The sequence below is a fragment of the Megascapheus bottae genome, chromosome 18 (genome assembly GCF_031878675.1).
Source record: "Megascapheus bottae isolate mThoBot1 chromosome 18, mThoBot2.hap1, whole genome shotgun sequence".
In the NCBI taxonomy this organism is placed as follows: Eukaryota; Metazoa; Chordata; class Mammalia; order Rodentia; family Geomyidae; genus Megascapheus; species Megascapheus bottae.
In genome coordinates, this window is record NC_143526.1 from 48,047,079 (window position 1) to 48,066,000 (window position 18,922).

Below are 18,922 nucleotides of genomic sequence, written 5' to 3' on the forward strand. Positions count from 1 at the left end.
TGAGCTTGGCCCAGGCTGCAGCAAAGAATTCTTAAAGTTTATTTTATAAAGCTGCTTTGTAAGACCAGCTGTTCCCATGCTTTGTGCCTGCTCCAGAGCCAACCTGGGAGCACTGCTGTCATCATCTCTGCCCATGGTGGTGTGCCAGGGGTCACTCTGGAGCCCATCTAAGAGGCTGGCAGTGCTGAGCCAGGGCATAGTGTTTGGCTTGGTGCCACGCTGATTACCAGCCACCTTGAGGGGCTGGAACCTCTGGTGCGTCATAGCTGGACAAGCCCAACTGCTGCCGTCTCAGCCACCCCTTCCCCAGGAGCAGCCTGGTGCAGCCGGGCCTGGAACCTCAGGCTGTGGCCACATCATGGATCCGCACTGCCTGGGGAGCCCTGCTAACCACCAGCCAGCCTGAGGACTGCCTGGAGGAGCGGAGGACCAGAAGCCCGCCAGGAAGTCCCCACTCTACAGTCTTGCCCAGTACTCAGCCAGGTCTCTATGAGGGGAGGGCTGCTACCCTGTTGAGAACTTCTGGAACTCCTCCTCCGACCTCTAGCTGGGGGCAGACACACATACCAGCCAGAGCATCCTGTTCCGAGGTTGCCTCAAGATCCACAGGACAGCCAGCCCTGCCATCCCACAATTGGAGCCCCAGCACTCAGGAAACTGAGACAGAACTAAGATTTTGAGGCCAATCTGGGGTGTGCAGTGACATGTGCCCTCTGGGAATGTAGGCCAGGTATCAGGCCTGGCCAGAGCAACTTTCTACCAGGCTCCCTTCAGGCCTCCCTTGAAAAGGTCTTAAGAAAGCCTGTCCAGGGGCTGTGAGTTTGGGCTAGTGGTAGAGTAGTTGCCCAACATGCATGAAGACCCAGGTTCGATTCCTCAGTACCACATAAAACTTAGAAAAAAAACAAAAACAGAAGCGGTGCTGAGGCTCAAGCGGTAGAGCTCTAGCCCTGAGAAAGTCCAAGGAAAGTGCTCAGGTCCTGAGTTTAAGACCAAGACTGGCAAAAAAGAAAAGAAGCCTGTCCAGACAAGGCTCCCCTCCCACCCTCTGCCGAATACATGGCCTGGAGGGGCCCAGGGTCTGTATGGGGCCAGGCAAAACTGAGTGCCCCCTGCCACTCAGCAAAACCCTCTGGATGCCTGCACTTTTCCAGTCACCAAAAGAAGTTTGTCTTAGAGAAAACAAAGCATGTAAAAGAACCAAAACACAAAGCAAGCCCAACCCCCAGGACCGGGGACGCAGGAGTCAGGGGCTCCTCAGGCACTCGACACACCACAAGGACAAGCGGGCGGTGCTACGTGATGTCCCTCTGCCGAGGAGGCCGGTGCACGTTCCGCACGACGCACTTCACAATCCACTCGATGCCCTCGCGCACGCCTTTGCTGCAGGGAGAGGGGTGTGAGCTGGGTGGCTGGGGCCTGGGGACCCTGTGGGGCAAGGCCCCCACTCACCCTGTGAGGGCAGAGCAGGCCTGCGTCAGGCAGTCCCTCCGGCCGATCTTGCAGGTACAATCGCTGAATGCAGTCTTGATGTCAGGTATGGAAAGGCAAGTCTGGCAGGGGAGGGGAGGTCCTGAGCAGCAGCCTCAGGGCCTGGCCTCCTCCCGTCTGCTCCTCTGGACTTGCAGGAAAGAGCCTTTCTCCCTACGGAACCAAGTGTCCAGTGCCTTCGCATGGAGGCCACAGTGTCGGGACACTTCACTCAGCCCAAGTCCACCCATGAGTGGTAGTACCCAGGGGACTAGTTCACTGGTGGCTCCAAGCAAAGGCTACAGTCCCTCCCCCCTGTCGTGCCCCCCCCCACCCCTAACAGCAGCCACAGGCAGGTCACAGAGCTCTGAGGAAGACGTGAATGTCAAAGGTGGCAGGCCCATCGACCGAGATGCCTGGAGGCTCCTCTGTTAGGAGGTAAAGACCCCAGGGATAGGGATAGTGGGAAGGTCAGCAGGAACGAGGGGGGCAGACCAGTAGAGCCTTGCCTCCCTCTGAGCACTGGCCACCACAAAGCTTCTGCATAATGGAGGACTACAGGGCTACGGTACTGGGGCAGCTTCCCCCACAGCAGCACCCCAGGCTTGGGACTGGCACATAGGCTGGTCCCAACAAACTGGGTCAGAGTTCTCACTGAGCAAAGCTCTCCAGCTAGGACACACCTGCCCCCAGTGGAGAGAAAGTGCCATGCACAGCAGGAAGCGACTTCTCATTTGGATGGTGAACCTCCAGGGCGGTGAGGCTGGAAAAGGCAGGCAGAGATGGGCTTACCTCCACATCCTGCTTGTTGGCCAGAACCAATATGGGGACACCATCCAGCGCCTCACTCGAAACCACCTTCTCTGGGGAAAACAAGAAAGGCAAGTACTTTGTGCCCCTGCTCGAGGACCCACAGGTATGGGTCACAGAAATGGCATTCCTGCCGGGCGCAATGACTCACGCCTGTCATCCTAGCTACTCAGGAGGCTGAGATCTGAGTATCAAGGTTCAAAGCCAGCCTGGGCACAAAAGGACCTGAGACTCATCTCCAATTAATCCCTAGAAAACAGGAAGTGGGGCTTGGCTCCACTGAGCTGTAGAGCTCAGGGACAGTACCGAGGCCGAGTTCAAGCCCCATGAACCCCCCCCCAAAAAAAAACCCAGCATTCCCACCCTCCCTTAACGTGCCAAGCAGCCTGAGCAACGTGGCTGGCAAGACTACCAGGATGGGCACTTGAGGAGCTCAGATAGCCTCCCTCATGGCCAGGCCCCTCCCCCTAGGCACTCCCCATGGAAACCCAGTTGTGGATACTTAGTTCCCTTTCTGGGAGTGGCAAGGCTACACTCACCAAAGGCCCGCTTGGACTCTGACAGCCTCTCCTCGTCAGTGGAGTCAATGACATAGATGACGCCGTGGCACTCTGCATAGTACTGGAAGAAAGCATTGGGAGCTGGGGATCAGAGCTGCATGGACTAACTGGGCCATGCCCCCTGTCACAAATACCAGGTGCCACCAGGAAGAGTGGAGCTCTGGGGGTGGTGCCCCACGCTTGGGACAGCCAGAGGACAGAGCAGCTCTAGGAAGAAGCGCTGATCAAGGGTCTGGGATAGGAGACCAAGGCTTGCTGACACTGGAAGGGAGGTGCACCTCCCAGTGGCCACCGCTACCCCTAAGGATTTGCCTGCAGCCCTGGCCTGGGGGGGGTGAGAAAGGTGAAAAGCAGGGTTGGGAGTGAAGGAGTACAGGCTACAGCCAGCAAGGGTCTGAGACAGAGGTTGGCACTGCCCACAACTGTTCTGCCCTGCGAAGACAGAGCTGGCACCGCTGAACTCAGATCTCTGCAGACTGGATGTGGCCAGTCCTGAATTTACCAACTGGAGTGAGGAGACAGAACTGCTGAGGCAAGACAGATGGGCACAGTGGGCACAGGAAGTCAGGCCATCAGATTAGCAAGCCATTTCTACCCCAGTGAAGACCCACATCATACAGAACAGAAAAACAATAGGACACACTTGTCACTTTGCCTGAGGGTGACACAGCTCTCCTGCCTCAGAACCTGGCACTGCTGGAAGGCCACGACAAGCCAGAGGTCTTGTGTATCTCTGAGCAATCAGAAAGACTTCCTGTGCCCTCCACATGGGACAGGAGAGCAGGGAGATCCACAGCAAGACCCTCGGGGGCTGCTCCAGCAGAAACAGGCACAACACAAAGGCCACTGCAGAAAAGCTGGGCAGTGGACCAACGCTTGCTACAAACACATGGAGGACATGGGGGCTGGCAGGTCCTATGGTGGACATGGGTGCCGTAAGGCTTCCAGTATCCGTTCAGCAGTATCTGCAGCCCCCAAGTAAAACAGCAAGGTCATGGGCGAGAGACCTTTAGACCAAGCACAAGCAGAGTCGTCCTGTAGCGAGACAAGGTGCTATTCAATGGAGGGCTGACACTGGCAGCCAAGTGGGAGGTCCCACAAGGCCAGAAAAGGGGGATGCCCAAGAGAGCCCACCTGCCCTGCTTCCATGAGAAGGCACGGTCTGAGATGGGCATGTGCACACACCTAAGGATGGCAGCGTGGGCCACCTAGTCACAAAAGTGGCAATAGAGGAAGCCTGGGGTGGACAGAGGACATAGGGAATGAAATGCCTAACTAGGTGATGCAGTGCTTGACCATGGAGAGGGCACTGAAGACCCCTCACCCAAGGCCAATGGAACCACTGCTAGGCACCCAGCCTGGCAGCACCAGGCATTGAATTGCAGAGAAATCGGGGAAGCCCTAGATGGAAACTTGTTTTCCAGCAGCAATGGGGGCTCCCCAGATCTAAAGTCAGTCCTATATGAGGTCAAATCAGCCCCAGAAACTCGTGACAGGCAGCCAGAATGACAGAGCCACATGCCTGGAGCCTCTCTGAGTGAGGTGAGCTGCAGTAGCCACGTGAAGGCAGCTCTGTGGGTTCTGGACCACAACACAGCCAGCTCTCCCACTAGAGATATTTCTAGGCACCGGGCTCTGGCAGACATGGCATCCAGAAACTCAAATGGGAACAGAAGCTCCCCCTTTCCCCTCCCAGTGATGGGAGTGGGTCCTGCTCTGAACACAGCAAAGGAACAAATACTCTCCAGAGTCACGGAGTCAAGCCATGGCTCTTCATGTCCAATGAAACTTCTCCAAGCGGTCAAAAAGCAGGTGACCCAGCACCTGCAGAAGGGCTCAGGCACCAGAAGGTCATACCCCAGCAAGAGACAGGCAGCTAAGATGAAAGCAGCCCTACAACCAGCTGCCAAGATGGCTAGCAGCCCTCACCCAACCTTTGTCAGTCTCTTCTGAGGAGACAGACCCAAGCAGTGCAGAGGAGCCATGGCATGACGACACAAAGGTGGGCAGGGCTTCCAGTAGTGGCCTCACCTTGGCCCCTGCAGGCTATTCACTTTGGCTGCCTGGAGCACCTTACGAGGTCATGCCTGCCCATGCTGGTAACCCTGGAACACAGCAGTTGGAGTCCTGGCTAGCTCTGAGGAAGGGACACTTGTGACTAGGACGCTTCTCCAGGTCCACAATCCACTGACTCTATTATGCAGGCTGACCTTTCCCTCTGCCATGTCCTATGGCCTCCCTGTTGATTTCTGAGTGCTGATTCCAATACCTACTCTATGCCCAACCCATCTTTGAATCAGATCCCAGGCATCCAGCTTGTGATGAGAACATCACTGTGTGACCCCCCATTGCATCTCTGACTTGGCCTGCCCTCTGTCCAACTTAGGTGGGTGGTCACAGGGCAGATATATAATGGAATTTCTGCCTGCAGGACAGACGCCATGCTCTTGGCTGGAAGCCAGGGCAGAGCTTAGGAAAAGGGGACCAGAAAACTGGTCACCTCTGCCTCACACCTGTAGACCCAGCTCCTCAGGAGGCAGAGATCTGAGGATCTCAGCCAGCCCCAGGCAGGAAAGCCTGCGGAACTCTTATCTCCAATTAACTATCCCAAGAAAAAGTCAGAAGTAGAGCAGTGGCTCAAGTGGTAGGGTACCAGCCTTGAGCAAAAGCAGCTCAGGAACACCCAGGCTGAGTTCAAACCCCTGGATGAGCATTAAAAAAAAGGGGGGGATGAGTACGGGAAGGAGGTACTAAGGTTAAAATCAGCTTCTGGGCCCTCATTCTTCCCATAGGACAGTAGTTAAGTAAACATCCAAGGAGGTGGGGCATCTGTGCCGCAGGACTAGAAGGCCCCAAAGCCGAAGTACCAAGGTATAAGGGGGAGTTCCTCGTGAGAGGAACTGGATCTGCCCTGCTCAGGAGCGAAGTCTACGGCCGGCACAGCCTTGAGGTGTAGAGCGCCACTCAGAAATGCCCCAAATCTACATGACGAGGAAAGCTGTCAGCTGGGCATTGGTGGCTCACGCCTATAATCCTAGTTACTCAGGAGGTGGAGATCTGAGGATCAGGATTCAAAGCCAGCTTGAGTAGGGGCCCTCTTATCTCCAAACAACCACCAGAGAAGAGAACTGGAAGTGGTGCTATAGCCTGAAATGGAAGAGTGGTAGAGTGCTAGCTTAGAGTGTAAAAGCTCAGAGATAGTGCCTAGACCCTGGGTTCAAGTCCCACCACCACCACCAACAGGCAATTGCTGGGCACCTGAGTCCATCAAACCTGAGGAGAGCGGAGGCCACACAGCGAAGCGAGTGATGAAGAACCAGGGAGTCAGGCCCAGTAGGAGACACAAGTTCTGTGGCCTCCCTGAAGTTTACCTTTGATCCTTACTGTCTGCATCCAGTAGCAACAGCCACAAAAATCAATCCAAAAGTTAACAACTGTCTTTCACTTTAGGGGTATGCAGCCCCCCACCCCCGGTTCTCTTTTATTCTTTTATCCTCTCCCAAGAAGAAACATGTTTTGACAGTTCTGTGGCATAACCACTCCATGACTTTCTCTGAAATCTGAGCTATTATAAATGCACTGATAAGGTTGACAACTGCTCCAGAGTCCTTAAACTTTCAGGCAAACCCTATTCCAGGTAAAACTCTCCCTCCATGCCAGCCAGGAGAGGCTGCAGCCCTCTTGAGAGCTCCCATAAGTGCTCTGCACTGACCATCCTGGGAAGAAGTAGCTAAGATTCCTTTGGGAATCTACACTGGTCCCTCTAGAGTAGGCCACTTATTCTCTATAGGAACTCCAGCACTGCCACTTTTGCAGTGACCCTACTGTGTGTTAGCCAGTGAAACAGAGAGCCACGCAGCGGGTTGGGAAAGAATGGGAAACAAAAACTCATGAATCAAGTGGGTAATGGAAGCTCCCAGGGTGAAAGAGACAAGGAAGGCAGTTCAGAGGATTAGCACAGGGCAGACATGTTATATCTTACCTTGTCCCACAAAGACTGCAGCTCTTCCTGTCCTCCTAAGTCCCAGAACATAAGGCGAGCTTTCCCCACGTCCACAGTGCCAACTAAGGGGAGGAGAGGAGGGCTAGCTCATTAGCTTGATCCTGTACATCAAGGCCCGGCTGTCCAAGGGACAGAGTAGACCACTTAGATGCCACTCTTAGGAGCTTGAACAGGGGCTTTAGGAGGCTCAGTCCACTGGCTGGGTGGGCTGTGAGAAGCACCCTCCCCCTAAAACGCCCTCTTACTGTTTAGACCCACGGTGGTGGTGATTTTGGAGAGACTCATTCCCTTGTAGTTCTTGTTAAACCGGGTTTTTGACTGCTCCAAGAAGGTCTAGGGAAAGAGGAAGAGGGAGACAGTGGCTAGGGCAGATTCCTGGGTACTTTGGGCCTGTTCCTTAACTAAAGGGAAAATGAAGAGGAGCAACGTGTTGAGAAAGCCAGTGGTGCCCATCCTGTAGACGCGGGAGGGGGCGGCCAGGGAACAGACACTTACCGTCTTCCCGGCATTGTCCAGGCCCAGGATCAGGACGCAGTACTCATCCTTCTGGAACATGTACTTGTATAGGCCCGACAGCAGGGTGTACATCCTGCCCTGGGGATCGCGAGAGAAGTCGAGCGCCGGCGCCCGGCCCCCGGCCCGCTTGGCCCGGCCTCGCGGCTGCCCACCGCCTGCGGGACCGGCTGACCTCTCCGGAATCGAGGTCCTGCCCGGAAAGTCACGCCGCGGCCTCCTCCGCTCCCGACCGCGTCCCCAACTTTCCGCCCCAGCTGGACGTGAGGAGCCGGCGAGGCCCAGGGCGGCCGGCCGTCCCCGGACCCCCGACCCCCGACCCCCGACCGCCGGTCACAGCCCGCACCTCGCCGTCCCCGACCCCCGACCGCCGACCGCCGGTCACAGCCCGCACCTCGCCGCCCCCGACCCCCGACCGCCGACCGCCGGTCACAGCCCGCACCTCGCCGTCCCCGACCCCCGACCGCCGACCGCCGGTCACAGCCCGCACCTCGCCGTCCCCGACCCCCGACCCCCGACCGCCGGTCACAGCCCGCACCTCGCCGTCCCCGACCCCCGACCCCCGACCGCCGACCGCCGGTCACAGCCGGCACCTCGCCGTCCCCGACCCCCGACCGCCGGTCACAGCCCGCACCTCGCCGTCCCCGACCCCCGACCCCCGACCGCCGGTCACAGCCCGCACCTCGCCGCCCCCGGACTCCGGCCGCGCGCGGGCCGCCCGGGCCCACCTGCTCTCCTCAGCTCCGCGAGCCGGAGCCGCAGCCGCCGGCGCCCGCCGCGCTCGGGGCCGAGCCGTATCCCAGCGACCCCCGCGCGCCGCTACTTCCGCCGCCGCCGCCGCCTCTGGGCGGAAGTGCCAGGGGCGGGCGGAAGGCAGAGCCGTCGCTCTGGCCCGGGAGGCCTGAGGGCCCTGGGCCGAGGCGGGCAGGGGACGTAGGCCGACGGTTCCGTCGCCTGGGGCCGAAGACCGCGGCCTGCCGGCCCTGCCACGCCCCGGGAGCCGCGCTCTCCCCGAGCGGGCTGTCCACGCTGAGGGTAGGCGGCCGGCCCCGCGCCCCCGGGCCGCCTCGGCCTCGGCGTCCGCCCCGGCCCCGCCGCCGCCGCCCGCAGGCCCGCCCGCCCGCCGGCCGGCATGGACGAGGACAGCCTGGAGGCCGCCCTCCAGACCTACCACGCCCAGCTGCGGCAGGTGGAGCGGGCCCTCGACGCGGGTCCGGGCGCCGGCCCCGACTCCGGCCTGGGCGCCGGCCCGGACGCGGCCGCCGAGGCGGACCTGCGCCAGCTGCAGGGCGACCTGAAGGAGCTGATCGAGCTGACCGAGGCCAGCCTGGTGTCGGTCAGGAAGAGCAAGCTGCTGGCCGCGCTGGAGCCCGCGTGCCCGGCCCGGGACGATGCCGAGTACCTGGCTTTCCAGAGGGCCATCGCTGAGGTGGCGGAGGCGCCCGCCGCCCCCGGGGCCGACCCGGAGACCGTCCCCGAGCGCGAGGCGAGGCCGGAGCCCGCCACCCCTGCGCGGGAAGCGGGGGAGGACCGAGACCCGGAGGAAGAGCTGAGTGGTGCCAAAGTGAACGCGCCCTACTACAGCGCCTGGGGAACCCTGGAGTACCACAACGCCATGGTCGTGGGCACCGAGGAGGCCGAGGGTGGCACCGCCTGCGTGCGCGTGCTCTACCTGTACCCCACCCACAAGTCTCTGAAGCCCTGCCCGTTCTTCCTGGAGGGAAAGTGCCGCTTCCAGGAGAACTGCAGGTAAAAAGCCCTTGCTGCCAGCAGTGGGGTCCCGGGGACAACACACGGGACCGAGTCACCACGGGCCCCCTCTCTGCTTGGTCGTTCTGTCCTCTACCCAGCCAAACAACAACAAGATAACACACTTATTTACTTATTTATTTTTATTTTTGCCAGTCTTGGTCTTGAGCTTAGGGCCTGAGCACTGTCCTTGGACTTTCTCAAGGCTAGAGCTCTACCACTTGAGCCTCAGCACCACTTCCGGCTTTTTTCTATGTATGTGGTACCAAGGAATCGAACCTGAGTCTTCATACATGCGAGGCAAGCACTTTAACCACTAGGCCAAACTCCCGACCCAAATAATACACTTTTTATTTTTTTCTTGTGCCAGTATAGAGTTTGAACTTTGGGTCTGGGCTCTCTCTGTCCCTAGCTTTTTCACCCAAGGCTGGTACTGTACCACTGGAACTACATTTTTGGCTTTTTTTTTTTTTTTTTTTTTTTTTTTTGCCAGTCTTGGGCCATGAACTCAGGGCCTGAGCACTGTCCTTGGACTTTCTTAAGGCTAGAGCTCTACAAGGAATTGAACCCGGTCCTCGTGCATGCTAGGCAAGCACTCTACCACTAGGCTAAACTCCAGGCCCACATTTTTGGCTTTTTGCTAGTTAGTTGGAAATTAGTATCTCCTGGACTTTTCCTTTTCAGCTTGACTTTGAATCACAATCCTCAGATTTCAGCTTCTTTGAGTAGATAGATTTACAGGCAGATGAACTGTTTTTGTTTTGTTTTGTTTTGATGGGTCTTGGGCCTTGAACTCGCCCTGGGCAATGTCCCTGAGCTCTTCAGCTCAAGGCTACCACCCTGTCCCTGGGCCTGGGTGTTGTCCTTGAGCTCTTTCACTCAAGACTACTGTCCTACCCTTGAGCCAACCCCCACTTCCCCTTTTCTAGAGGTTAATTGGAGATAAAAGTTTCAGGTCCTTTTGTGCCTGGGCTGGCTTTGAACCTTGATCCTCAGATCTCAGCCTCCAGAATAGCTAGGATTACAGGTGTGAGCCACAGCGCCCGGCCAGATGTTCTTCTTTATCTAACATCTTAACCTAAAACAACTCTCTGCAAAAATACTTTAAGACTTTTATGAAAAGTATCTTGTTTCTGAGGCTCATCCTCCAGGTGTAATAGTAGGGTAAACACCATACACACTTCTCCAGGCCTTCTCTGTCCTCACTCCGCTAAAATCTGTGCTGGAGTTCACATGGGTTTCTGTGTGTAGGTAGTAGAATACAGGTACTTGATTACACTCAGTTCCATATTCTGTTCACTTAGGAGTCATCCTTTGTAAGCTAGGGTAAAAGGGCATGTTCCTCATAATTTGGATTCCCAGTGGGGCAGTTCATATAGTCAAGGGAGGATAAATACTGGCTATCTCTATCTTGTTTACTTATTTTCTAAGATTATAATTAAATTCATTCTAGGAAGGTGATGAATTAGTTCCTTTAAAAACATAATATTCTGGGCCAGGAGTTTGGCCTAGTGGTAGAGTGCCTGCCTAGCATGCACGAGGACCCAGGTTCGATTCTTCGGCACCACATATATAGAAAAAAGCCGGAAGTGGTGCTGAGACTCAAGTGGTAGAGCTCTAGCCTTGAGAAAGTCCAAGGACAGTGCTAAGGCCCTGAGCTCAAGCCCGGGACTGGCACAAAACAAAACAAAACATAATATTCTGCCGGGAATTGATGGCTCATGCCTATAATCCTAGCTACTCAGGAGGCTGAGATACGAGGATTGCAATTTGTAGCCAGCCCAGTAGAGCACTAGTTTTGAGCAAAAAGCTTAAGGACAGCACTCAGGCCCTGAGTTCAAGCCCCAGGACTGGCACACACATAAAATATCAGTGACTCAAGCCTGCATTCTTAGCTACTCAGTAGGCTGAGATCTGAGAAGTGCAGTTCAAACTGGACAGTGAAACCCAAGATATTATCTCTAATTAACTAGCAAAAAGCTGAAAGTGGAGCTGTGGCTCAAGTGTAGAGTGCCAGCCTTGAGTGAAAAAGTTGAGGGATGGTTTCTACACCCTTAATTCCAGCCCTAGGACCTGTGTGCCTGTGTGTGTGTGTGTGTGCCCTACTAGACACAATTTTACATGCCTGTAATCCCAATACTTAGGCGGCTAAAGCAGAAGGAGAGCAAATTCATATCCTTCTAACCTTGTAGATTTATTTATATTACAGTTCCAATCTTTCGATCCACACACTGCCAACTGTTACAGCTGTTATAGAACCTCTTGGGCTGTCCTCCTTCACAATCTTCATTTTATCAGTCTACCGTCAGGGTCAGAATACACTCAGCAAGGCACTTCCTGCCCAGATCATCTGTTGTGGAAATCTTTGAAGAGCCTTAAGACAACCAGTATGGGTGCCACCTTGCTGATTGTCACCAGGCAGTCATTATTTTGGGTCTTTTCAGGAGTAAAGCTCAGAAATACCAGTGGATACAGTGTACTTGTAAGTACATATGCGTAACTATTTCATGAATTCATACAGGTATTCCTAATTAAACTAAATGATTACAGTATTTATATTCAGTCTCTGTGAATCCCATGTTTTATCCACTGTGTATACATGACAGTTTCTGAATAGTAACACTCATGCCACTACCACTAGTTGTGGTGGTAGAGGACTGTTAGTTTTTTGTTTTTTTTTCCTTCCGCTTTGTGTGTGTGTGCCCCCATGAATGCCCATCATAGGGCTTAAGCTCGGGAGCCTGAGTACTGTCCCTGAGCTCTTTTGCTCAAGGTTATCACTCTATCACTTTAAGCCACAGTTCCACTTCCGGTTTTTGAGTGATTTATTGGAAAGGCTCATAGACTTTCCTGTCCCAGCCTCCTGCGTAGCTAGGATTATAGGCATGAACCACCATTGCCAGGCTAGAAGCATTTTTATAGAACCCTACTTACCTCTGCAGTGTTTATCATGATATGTTGGGGCTCCTTCCAGGATGAGCTAAAGGGAGTAATCTGCCTCATTCTCCTAATTCTTCAAATCTAAGCCTCATGAGACATTGGCACCCAGCTAGTGTTTTGTTTTGTTTTTAATAGTACTGGAATTTAAACTGAGGGCAAGTCTGTCTCTCTCTCTTTCTTTTTTTTGGTTGGTCATGGGGCTTGAAGTCAGCCTGGGCTCTTTAGCTCAAGGCTACAGCCCTACTACTTGAGCTACAGTGCCTCTTCCAGTCTTCTGGTGGTTAATTGGAGTCTCAGGGACTTTTCGTACCTGGCCTGGCTTTGAACCTCGATCCTCAGATCTCAGTCTCCTGAGTAGGATTATAGGCGTGAGCCACTGGCCCAGCCACTTTGTATAGAGGCATTCTGTACAGGCCACAGAGACATTCCGCCAATCCATTTTCAGAGGAGCTGGGAGTGTGATTCAGGGTATAACACTCCCCTAGCAGAAACAAATCTCTGAGCTCAATTCCTAGCACTAAAAACACACATCTACACACACACCCCAAAAATATGCAAAAACAGCTGTACTAAAATAATTTACATACTGCACAGTTCACTCATATACAATATATAATTCAATGTAGTTTTTTTTCCATTATTTATTTTTGCCAGTCCTAAGCTTGAACTCAGGGTCTAAAGAGTGTCCTTGGACTTTCTCAAGGCTAGAGCTCTACCACTTGAGCCTCAGCACCACTTCTGGCTTTTTTCTATGTATGTGGCACCGAGCAATCAAACCTGGGTCTTTGTGCATGCTAGGCAAGCACTCTACCACTAGGCCAAACTCCCAGCCCCTTTTTTCCATTATTTTTATTTTTTTTTTTGTCCAGTTTTTGGGTTTGAACTCTGGCCCTTGTGTTTATTTGGCTTGTTCAGTTGGTGCTCTTGAGCTATGCCTCAGCCCAGCTTTCTGCTGCATATTTAGGAGATGGAGTCTGACTTTTCTGCTTAGACTGGCTTAAACTGCAATCCTCTGGATCTCAGCTTCTGGAAAAGCTAGAATTAGAGGGGTGAGTCACTGGCACCAGGTGATACTATCTGTGGTAACATGTATAAAACAGATGGCCCATGTTAGCCATTTTTAGATATACAATAACATTAATTGATTTTCACAATGTTATGTGTTATCATCACTACTATTTTTAGAACTTGTTCATCATCCCAGTTAGGAACCCTAAACCCATTAAGAAATGCCTCTTCTCGGCCTGGAGTTTGGCCTAGTGGTAGAGTGCCTGCCTAGCATGCACGAAGACCCAGGTTCAATTCCTCGGTACCACATACACAGAAAAAGCCAGAAGTGGTGCGGTTGCTCAGGGTAGAACACTAGCCTTGAGGAAAGTCCAAGGACAGTGCTCAGGCCCTGAACTCAAGCCCAGGACTGGCAAAAAAAAAAAGAAAAGAAAAGAAATACCTCTCCTCCCAAACCTTGAGAGCCTCCCCTTTGTGTCTCTGAGCTTACTGGGTTAGAGTATATGAATTAAGCATCCCTGTTCCAAAAATCTAAAGCTTTCTAAGCCCTGACTGGCACAACAAGTGGGAGATTCTAACCTGACCTCGTATGACAGGTCTCATGAAGCCACGCTAAAAATAATGTGCAAAATGTCTTGAAGCTATGGGTGTAAAGTTTATATGAAATAAATGAATTTCATGCATTTGTTTAAAATTCATTATGCATATGAATTTCATAAGTATGATGATCTCGTGTCTTATGTATATGAAAATATTCCCTCAAAAATCTGAAACCTGAAATGTTTCTGGTATCAAGCTTTTCAGAAAAAACAAAACAAAACACTCAAATTATGCCAGGTTTTTTTTTTTTTTTCTCCAGTCATGGGTCTTGAACTCTGGGCCTGGGGTGCTGTTCCTGAGCTCTTCAGCTCAAGGCTACCGCCCTACCCCTGGAACCACAGCTCCGCTTCTGGTTTTCTAGTGGTTAATTGGAGATAGAGTCTCACAATCTTTAGTGCCTTGGCTGGCTTTGAACTGCTATCCTCAGATCTCAGCCTCCTGAGTAGGATTACAGACGTGAGCCACTGTGCCCAGCTATGCCAGGTTTTAAGTCTTCAGAAATTTCCAAAGATTCAGAAATATTTGACCAATTGATTTATTTTTATGTGTGTTGAAAAGAATGTTTGATCAGATTCATGTCTGGGTTCTAGGATACCTTTTGCGCGCATGTGTGTGTGTGTGTATGTGTTGGTTGTAGGGCTTGAACTCAGGACCTGGACGATGCCCCTGAGCCTCTTTGTACTCAAGGCTAGCTTCTACCACTTGAGCCACAGTGTCACTTTTGATTTTGAGTAGTTAATTGGAGATAAGTCTCTCACAGGAATTTTTCTGCCTGGGCTGGCTTTGAACTGTGATCCTCAGATCTCAGCCTCAGTAGCTAGGATAACAGGCATGAGCCACTGCACCTGGCACAAGGGGACACATTCTTTTTTTTTTTTTTTTTGCCAGTCTTGGGCTTGGGCTCAGGGCCTGAGCACTGTCCTTGGACTTTCTCAAGGCTAGAGCTCTACCACTTGAGCCTCAGCACCACTTCTGGCTTTTTTCTATGTATGTGGTACCGAGGAATCGAACCCGGGTCTTTGTGCATGCTAGGCAGGCACTCTACCACTAGGCCACACTCCCGGCCCTGGGGACACATTATTTTATCCTCAGTATCATGAGACTTTCCAGCCATAATCTCCGTGGTTGGAGGGCCGATCTCACTACTAGTGGTGCCACTGGATCATTAGAACTCCCTGTGTACTTCAGACCGTTTGGGGTTGGAGAAGGAACTTTGCAGCAGGCTGCTCTGGGAGGGAGACAGACACTCGAGGCAGGTTACCCAAGCCTTCCCTGCTCCTCCCCCTCTCTCCCACTTGCTGATTCTTACTTCTGGAGAGAGCCCTAGTTGTGTCATGCAGTGAATGCCAGCCCTCAGCTGCTTCTATAGGGTTAAGACAATTTCCTGTCTGAAATAATGGCGTATAGTGCTGGTTGGTGGTTAGTTTTTTTATGTCTTTATTTGGTGAAGTTCTTGTGTCTGTCCCCATGTTTCCTCTTCATTCTCTCAGGCTTGGTTTTGGTTTTAAATGTATTGCTGCATTGATGTCTAAAAGTGGCAGCACCCTTGTGATAACTGGGGTCTCCTAGTTTTTATTTTTTTTTTCTTTTTCAGAGATAATCTCATATTTGTGAGGTTTTTTTTGTGTTATAATCTAGGATAGCCTCAAACTCCTGATCCTCCTGCTTCAGCTTCCTAAGTAGCAGAGTATAGGTATTGACCACTACACCCAGCTCTCCTAGGGGTGTGTGTGTGTCTTTGTTGATCAGGAGGCTTTAACTCAAGACCTGGGAGCTGTCCATGAGCTCTTCCATTCAAGAGTAGAGCTTTACCACCTTGAACCACTTCTGCTTTTTTGGTGGTTGATTGGAGATAAGAGCCTCATGGACTTTTCTGTCCAATTTTGCCTCAAACCATGATCTTTAGATCTCAGACTCCTGAGTAGCTAAGATTACAGACATGAGCCACCAGTGCCCTGCTTTTCCTAGTTGTTTTGAGAATTAGTGTATGTGTGAACACCTACCTCCATCCTCCAGTACATCTGCCTTGAATAACTGTTACTTTTTGAGACTGGTGTAGAGGCAATGGAAGCCTCTTGGACAAAGTATCTGCTGTTTAGAATAGCCCAGTGCATGGAGAAAAAGAATCCATGTACACATGTGTGTGAGTGTGCATGGTTTATGCATGTGTGTATGTATGCATATATATATGTGTGTGTGTTGCACATGTACTTGTTCTATGTGTGTTCAAGAGTTTTCAGGCATGTAAAATGCATGCACAGGGAAGAGTGCATATGTTTATGTATATGTGCAGGTCTGTTGTGTATGAGGATGTGTGTGTGAAACTTTATGCTATATATGCATGAAAAAGTATGTGAGGATGTAAATATACCTGTATACGCATATGTAAGTGAAAGAATGTGTGTGAGACAAGTTCATGTGTATATGTGCGTGTTTGAAAGTGGATTTGTGTATCTGTGAGTAGTAGAAGGGAGGAAGTGTATGTGTGTTTGTCTAGCCGCCTTCTGGACAAGGCCCTGGTGGAGGTCTTAGTGCTCCTGGAGGGCCTGTCTGAGCTGCCGTCTTCTGCGGTTATCTGCAGGTTCTCCCATGGGCAGGTGGTTTCTGTGGATGAGCTGCGGCCTTTCCAGGACCCAGACTTGAGCTTGCTACAGGTGGGCTCTTCTTGTCTGGCCAAACACCAGGATGGCCTCTGGCATCCAGCACGAGTCACAGGTAAGGTGGACTGCGGGACCTCCCCAGTGGGCTTCACCTGGAAGACCCTCTCCATGCCTCATATGGCCCTCATAGGATCCTGCATGGGCCTAAGAGGAGCAGAAGGAGCAGATTTGCTCACCATCTCAGCCTTCCCCTCTTCCCTCCCTGAGATAATCCCACCTGTCAGAGCTGTTGACCTAGCCAGGCCTTGGTGGCTCGCGTATATAATCCTAGTACTCAGGAGGCTGAGATCTTAGGATTGCTAGAAAGTCTGTGAGACTTTTATCTCGTTAATCACCAGAAAACTGGAAGTGGAGTTGTGGCTCAAAGTAGTAGAGTTCTCACCCTGAGCAAAAGAGCTTAAGCACAGCACCCAGGACTGGAGTTCAAGCCCCACAACCCCCCTTCTCCCAGAGTACTGTTGACCTATATCCTGGCTCTGTCCCTCCCCAGATGTGGACAGCGGCTACTACACTGTTAAATTTGACTCGCTGCTGCTAAAGGAGGCCGTGGTTGAGGGGGACAGCATCCTGCCCCCTCTGCGCACAGAGGCCACAGAGTCTTCCGACTCAGACAGCGGTGATGCAGATGACTCCAGCTATGCCAGAGGTATGGCAGCCACTTAGGAGACAGAGGCAGAGAGTCAGGTTATGGAGCAGAGGTTAGCCTGAAAAGTGTCCAACCGACAGGGTAACTGGAAACAGGATGCAGTGAGACCAGGTGTGGGGAACCGTAGCAGAGAGCCTAGAACAGAGTGTGTGTGGCAGGCCTGAGAATCACAGAAGCAAACACAGCTCCCTGGTGCAAGGCCTCAGCTACATCGTGGTTGCTGTGGATGAGCTGTACCTCTTCTAGGACCTGAACTTACGACAGGCATGTTCTGTATGTCTGGCTAAGCACCAGGATGGCCTCAAATACCTGCCACGACCACAGGAGAGGGGTGGTTTGCCAGGGCATCACGGAAGGGGACCAGTCAATGGACATGGAATGTGTTGTCCCCACACTTAGGGATAGGTCTCTGGTGGATGGTAGCAGAAGTGACCCTTGCAAGTGGAGAGCATATGTCCAGACAGCCAGGACAGAGATTTCAAAAAGAGAGCTTGTGAGGAGTTGATTAGGGTGAAGATGGAGATGTTCCAGGGTTGTGAGACAAGAATTAATGGTCTTTGAACTCTTGAGTGTGTGGGGACACAGATGACCTGAGGAAGTGAAATTGGCTCCAGTGTAGCCAGCTTTCTTCCCAGAGATAACCAAGAGTGCTTACAGGAGGCCTGGGAGTCTTGGCTGAGCAATTGCCCTATGTTTCCTGCAGTGGTGGAATCCACTGTAGACACTGGAACCTGCGGTTCTGCCTTCGCTGGCTGGGAGGTACACACACGAGGCATCGGCTCCAAACTCCTTGCCAAGATGGGCTATGAGTTTGGCAAAGGTAAGTGGGCGCTGCCCTAATGGGAGGTGCCCCAGTGGAGTCCCGGGCTGTAGCAGCACTAGTGGCAGCCTTGTCTTTCTCAGGTTTGGGCCGACATGCAGAAGGCCGAGTGGAGCCTATCCATGCTGTGGTGTTGCCTCGAGGGAAGTCACTGGACCAGTGTGCTGAGATACTTCAAAAGAGGACCAAGAGGGCCCAGGCCGGTGGTTGCAGGCCCCCGAGGTGCCGGGGGAGTAGGGGCAGACCTAAGGGGCGCACTCCCCCTCGGAATGTGTTTGACTTCCTGAATGAAAAATTGCAAAGCCAGGCTCCAGGGGTCTTGGAAGCTGGGGTGGACCCCCCTGGAAGGAAGAACAAGGATATATACCACGCCAACAAGAGTGCAAAGCAGGCTCTCAGCCTGCAGCTCTTTCAGACTGAGGAGAAAATTGAGCGGACCCAGCGGGACATCCGGGGCATCCAGGAGGCTCTCAGCAGGAATGCTGGTCGGTATGTGGGGGGCCCAACCACAGGTAGATCAAGGACCCCATAGCACTCCCATGGGGTACCTGTAAGAAGTCACCTGACCTGAGTGGTGACTGCGTCTGAAGAGGTCAGGAGTTGAGGGTGGGCATTGGCCACAGCAGCTAGGGGTCCTGGTAGGCCAGGGGCCCAGGAGGTCTCACTAACTGCCAGGCCCTTCCTAGGCACAGCGTGGCAGCAGCTCAATTGCAGGAGAAGCTGGAGGGAGCCCAGAGGCAGCTGGGGCAGCTTCGAGCCCAGGAGGCCGGCCTACAGCTCGAGCGACGGAAAGCTGACACCCACAGAAAGATGACTGAGTTCTAGAGGCCAGCATGGGCCACAGGTGGAGCCCAGGGTCTCAGCACCCATCACCCTGATGGACTCCTAGGAGTGCCTACCAAAGAAGGACCTGCCCACCACAGGCTGGAGCATATGGGCAGTGCTGAGTGCAAATGGGACCGTAGTTCATTTCTGGACACCAGGCACACCTGCCAGCGACTCGAGGTGTCTCCTTAGCAAGGACATTAAAGTGATTTCGTTACTGTGTCACTCAGTGAAGACTTAGCTTGCTGTGGGATCTCTGGGGAAAGAGAAGCCTGTACAGGGTTGTATCAGCAAACAGGCTGGACTGGAGGGGTCCTG

At 52.9% G+C, this 18,922-nt stretch overlaps 2 protein-coding genes across 6 annotated transcripts; one reads left to right on the forward strand and one right to left on the reverse strand.

The window, feature by feature from the left end:
* Positions 1 to 16: 16 nt before the first annotated feature.
* Arfrp1 (ARF related protein 1) lies at positions 17 to 8,187 on the reverse strand. Of its 5 annotated transcripts, none has more exons than XM_090352647.1 (8): positions 8,085 to 8,187; positions 7,339 to 7,437; positions 7,089 to 7,176; positions 6,823 to 6,905; positions 2,820 to 2,901; positions 2,154 to 2,233; positions 1,453 to 1,553; positions 17 to 1,383 (listed from the first exon to the last, which is right to left on the reverse strand). In XM_090352647.1, exons 2-8 carry the CDS (start codon positions 7,429 to 7,431, stop codon positions 1,296 to 1,298), a joined length of 615 nt encoding a protein of 204 aa, XP_090208773.1. In that variant the 5' UTR covers positions 7,432 to 7,437; positions 8,085 to 8,187; the 3' UTR covers positions 17 to 1,295. The 5 variants fall into 5 exon arrangements, with proteins under 5 accessions (XP_090208773.1, XP_090208777.1, XP_090208774.1 ...); XM_090352651.1 differs by lacking the exon at positions 2,154 to 2,233 and adding an exon at positions 2,263 to 2,333 and having other exon boundaries at positions 8,085 to 8,186; XM_090352648.1 differs by having other exon boundaries at positions 7,339 to 7,432; positions 8,085 to 8,167.
* Positions 8,188 to 8,218: 31 nt separating this feature from the next.
* On the forward strand, positions 8,219 to 18,833 carry Zgpat (zinc finger CCCH-type and G-patch domain containing). The gene is made up of 6 exons (XM_090352646.1): positions 8,219 to 9,105; positions 16,235 to 16,368; positions 16,804 to 16,959; positions 17,663 to 17,779; positions 17,863 to 18,268; positions 18,466 to 18,833. Exons 1-6 carry the CDS (start codon positions 8,489 to 8,491, stop codon positions 18,602 to 18,604), a joined length of 1,569 nt encoding a protein of 522 aa, XP_090208772.1. The 5' UTR covers positions 8,219 to 8,488; the 3' UTR covers positions 18,605 to 18,833.
* Positions 18,834 to 18,922: the final 89 nt, after the last annotated feature.

What these genes read in the sequence shown, in the direction of transcription:
- Zgpat (XM_090352646.1), top strand. Translation starts at nt 8,489, where the DNA reads ATGGACGAGGACAGCCTGGAGGCCGCCCTCCAGACCTACCACGCCCAG. An exon ending in GCATCCAGCACGAGTCACAG is followed by an intron (nt 16,369 to 16,803) that starts GTAAGGTGGACT and finishes GTCCCTCCCCAG; the next exon opens with ATGTGGACAGCGGCTACTAC. An exon ending in GGGCTATGAGTTTGGCAAAG is followed by an intron (nt 17,780 to 17,862) that starts GTAAGTGGGCGC and finishes TGTCTTTCTCAG; the next exon opens with GTTTGGGCCGACATGCAGAA.
- Arfrp1 (XM_090352647.1), bottom strand. Translation starts at nt 7,431, where the DNA reads ATGTACACCCTGCTGTCGGGCCTATACAAGTACATGTTCCAGAAGGAT. An exon ending in AGAGTCCAAGCGGGCCTTTG is followed by an intron (nt 2,234 to 2,819) that starts GTGAGTGTAGCC and finishes TGCCTTTTCCAG; the next exon opens with CCTCACCGCCCTGGAGGTTC. An exon ending in GCCTGCTCTGCCCTCACAGG is followed by an intron (nt 1,384 to 1,452) that starts GTGAGTGGGGGC and finishes CTCTCCCTGCAG; the next exon opens with CAAAGGCGTGCGCGAGGGCA.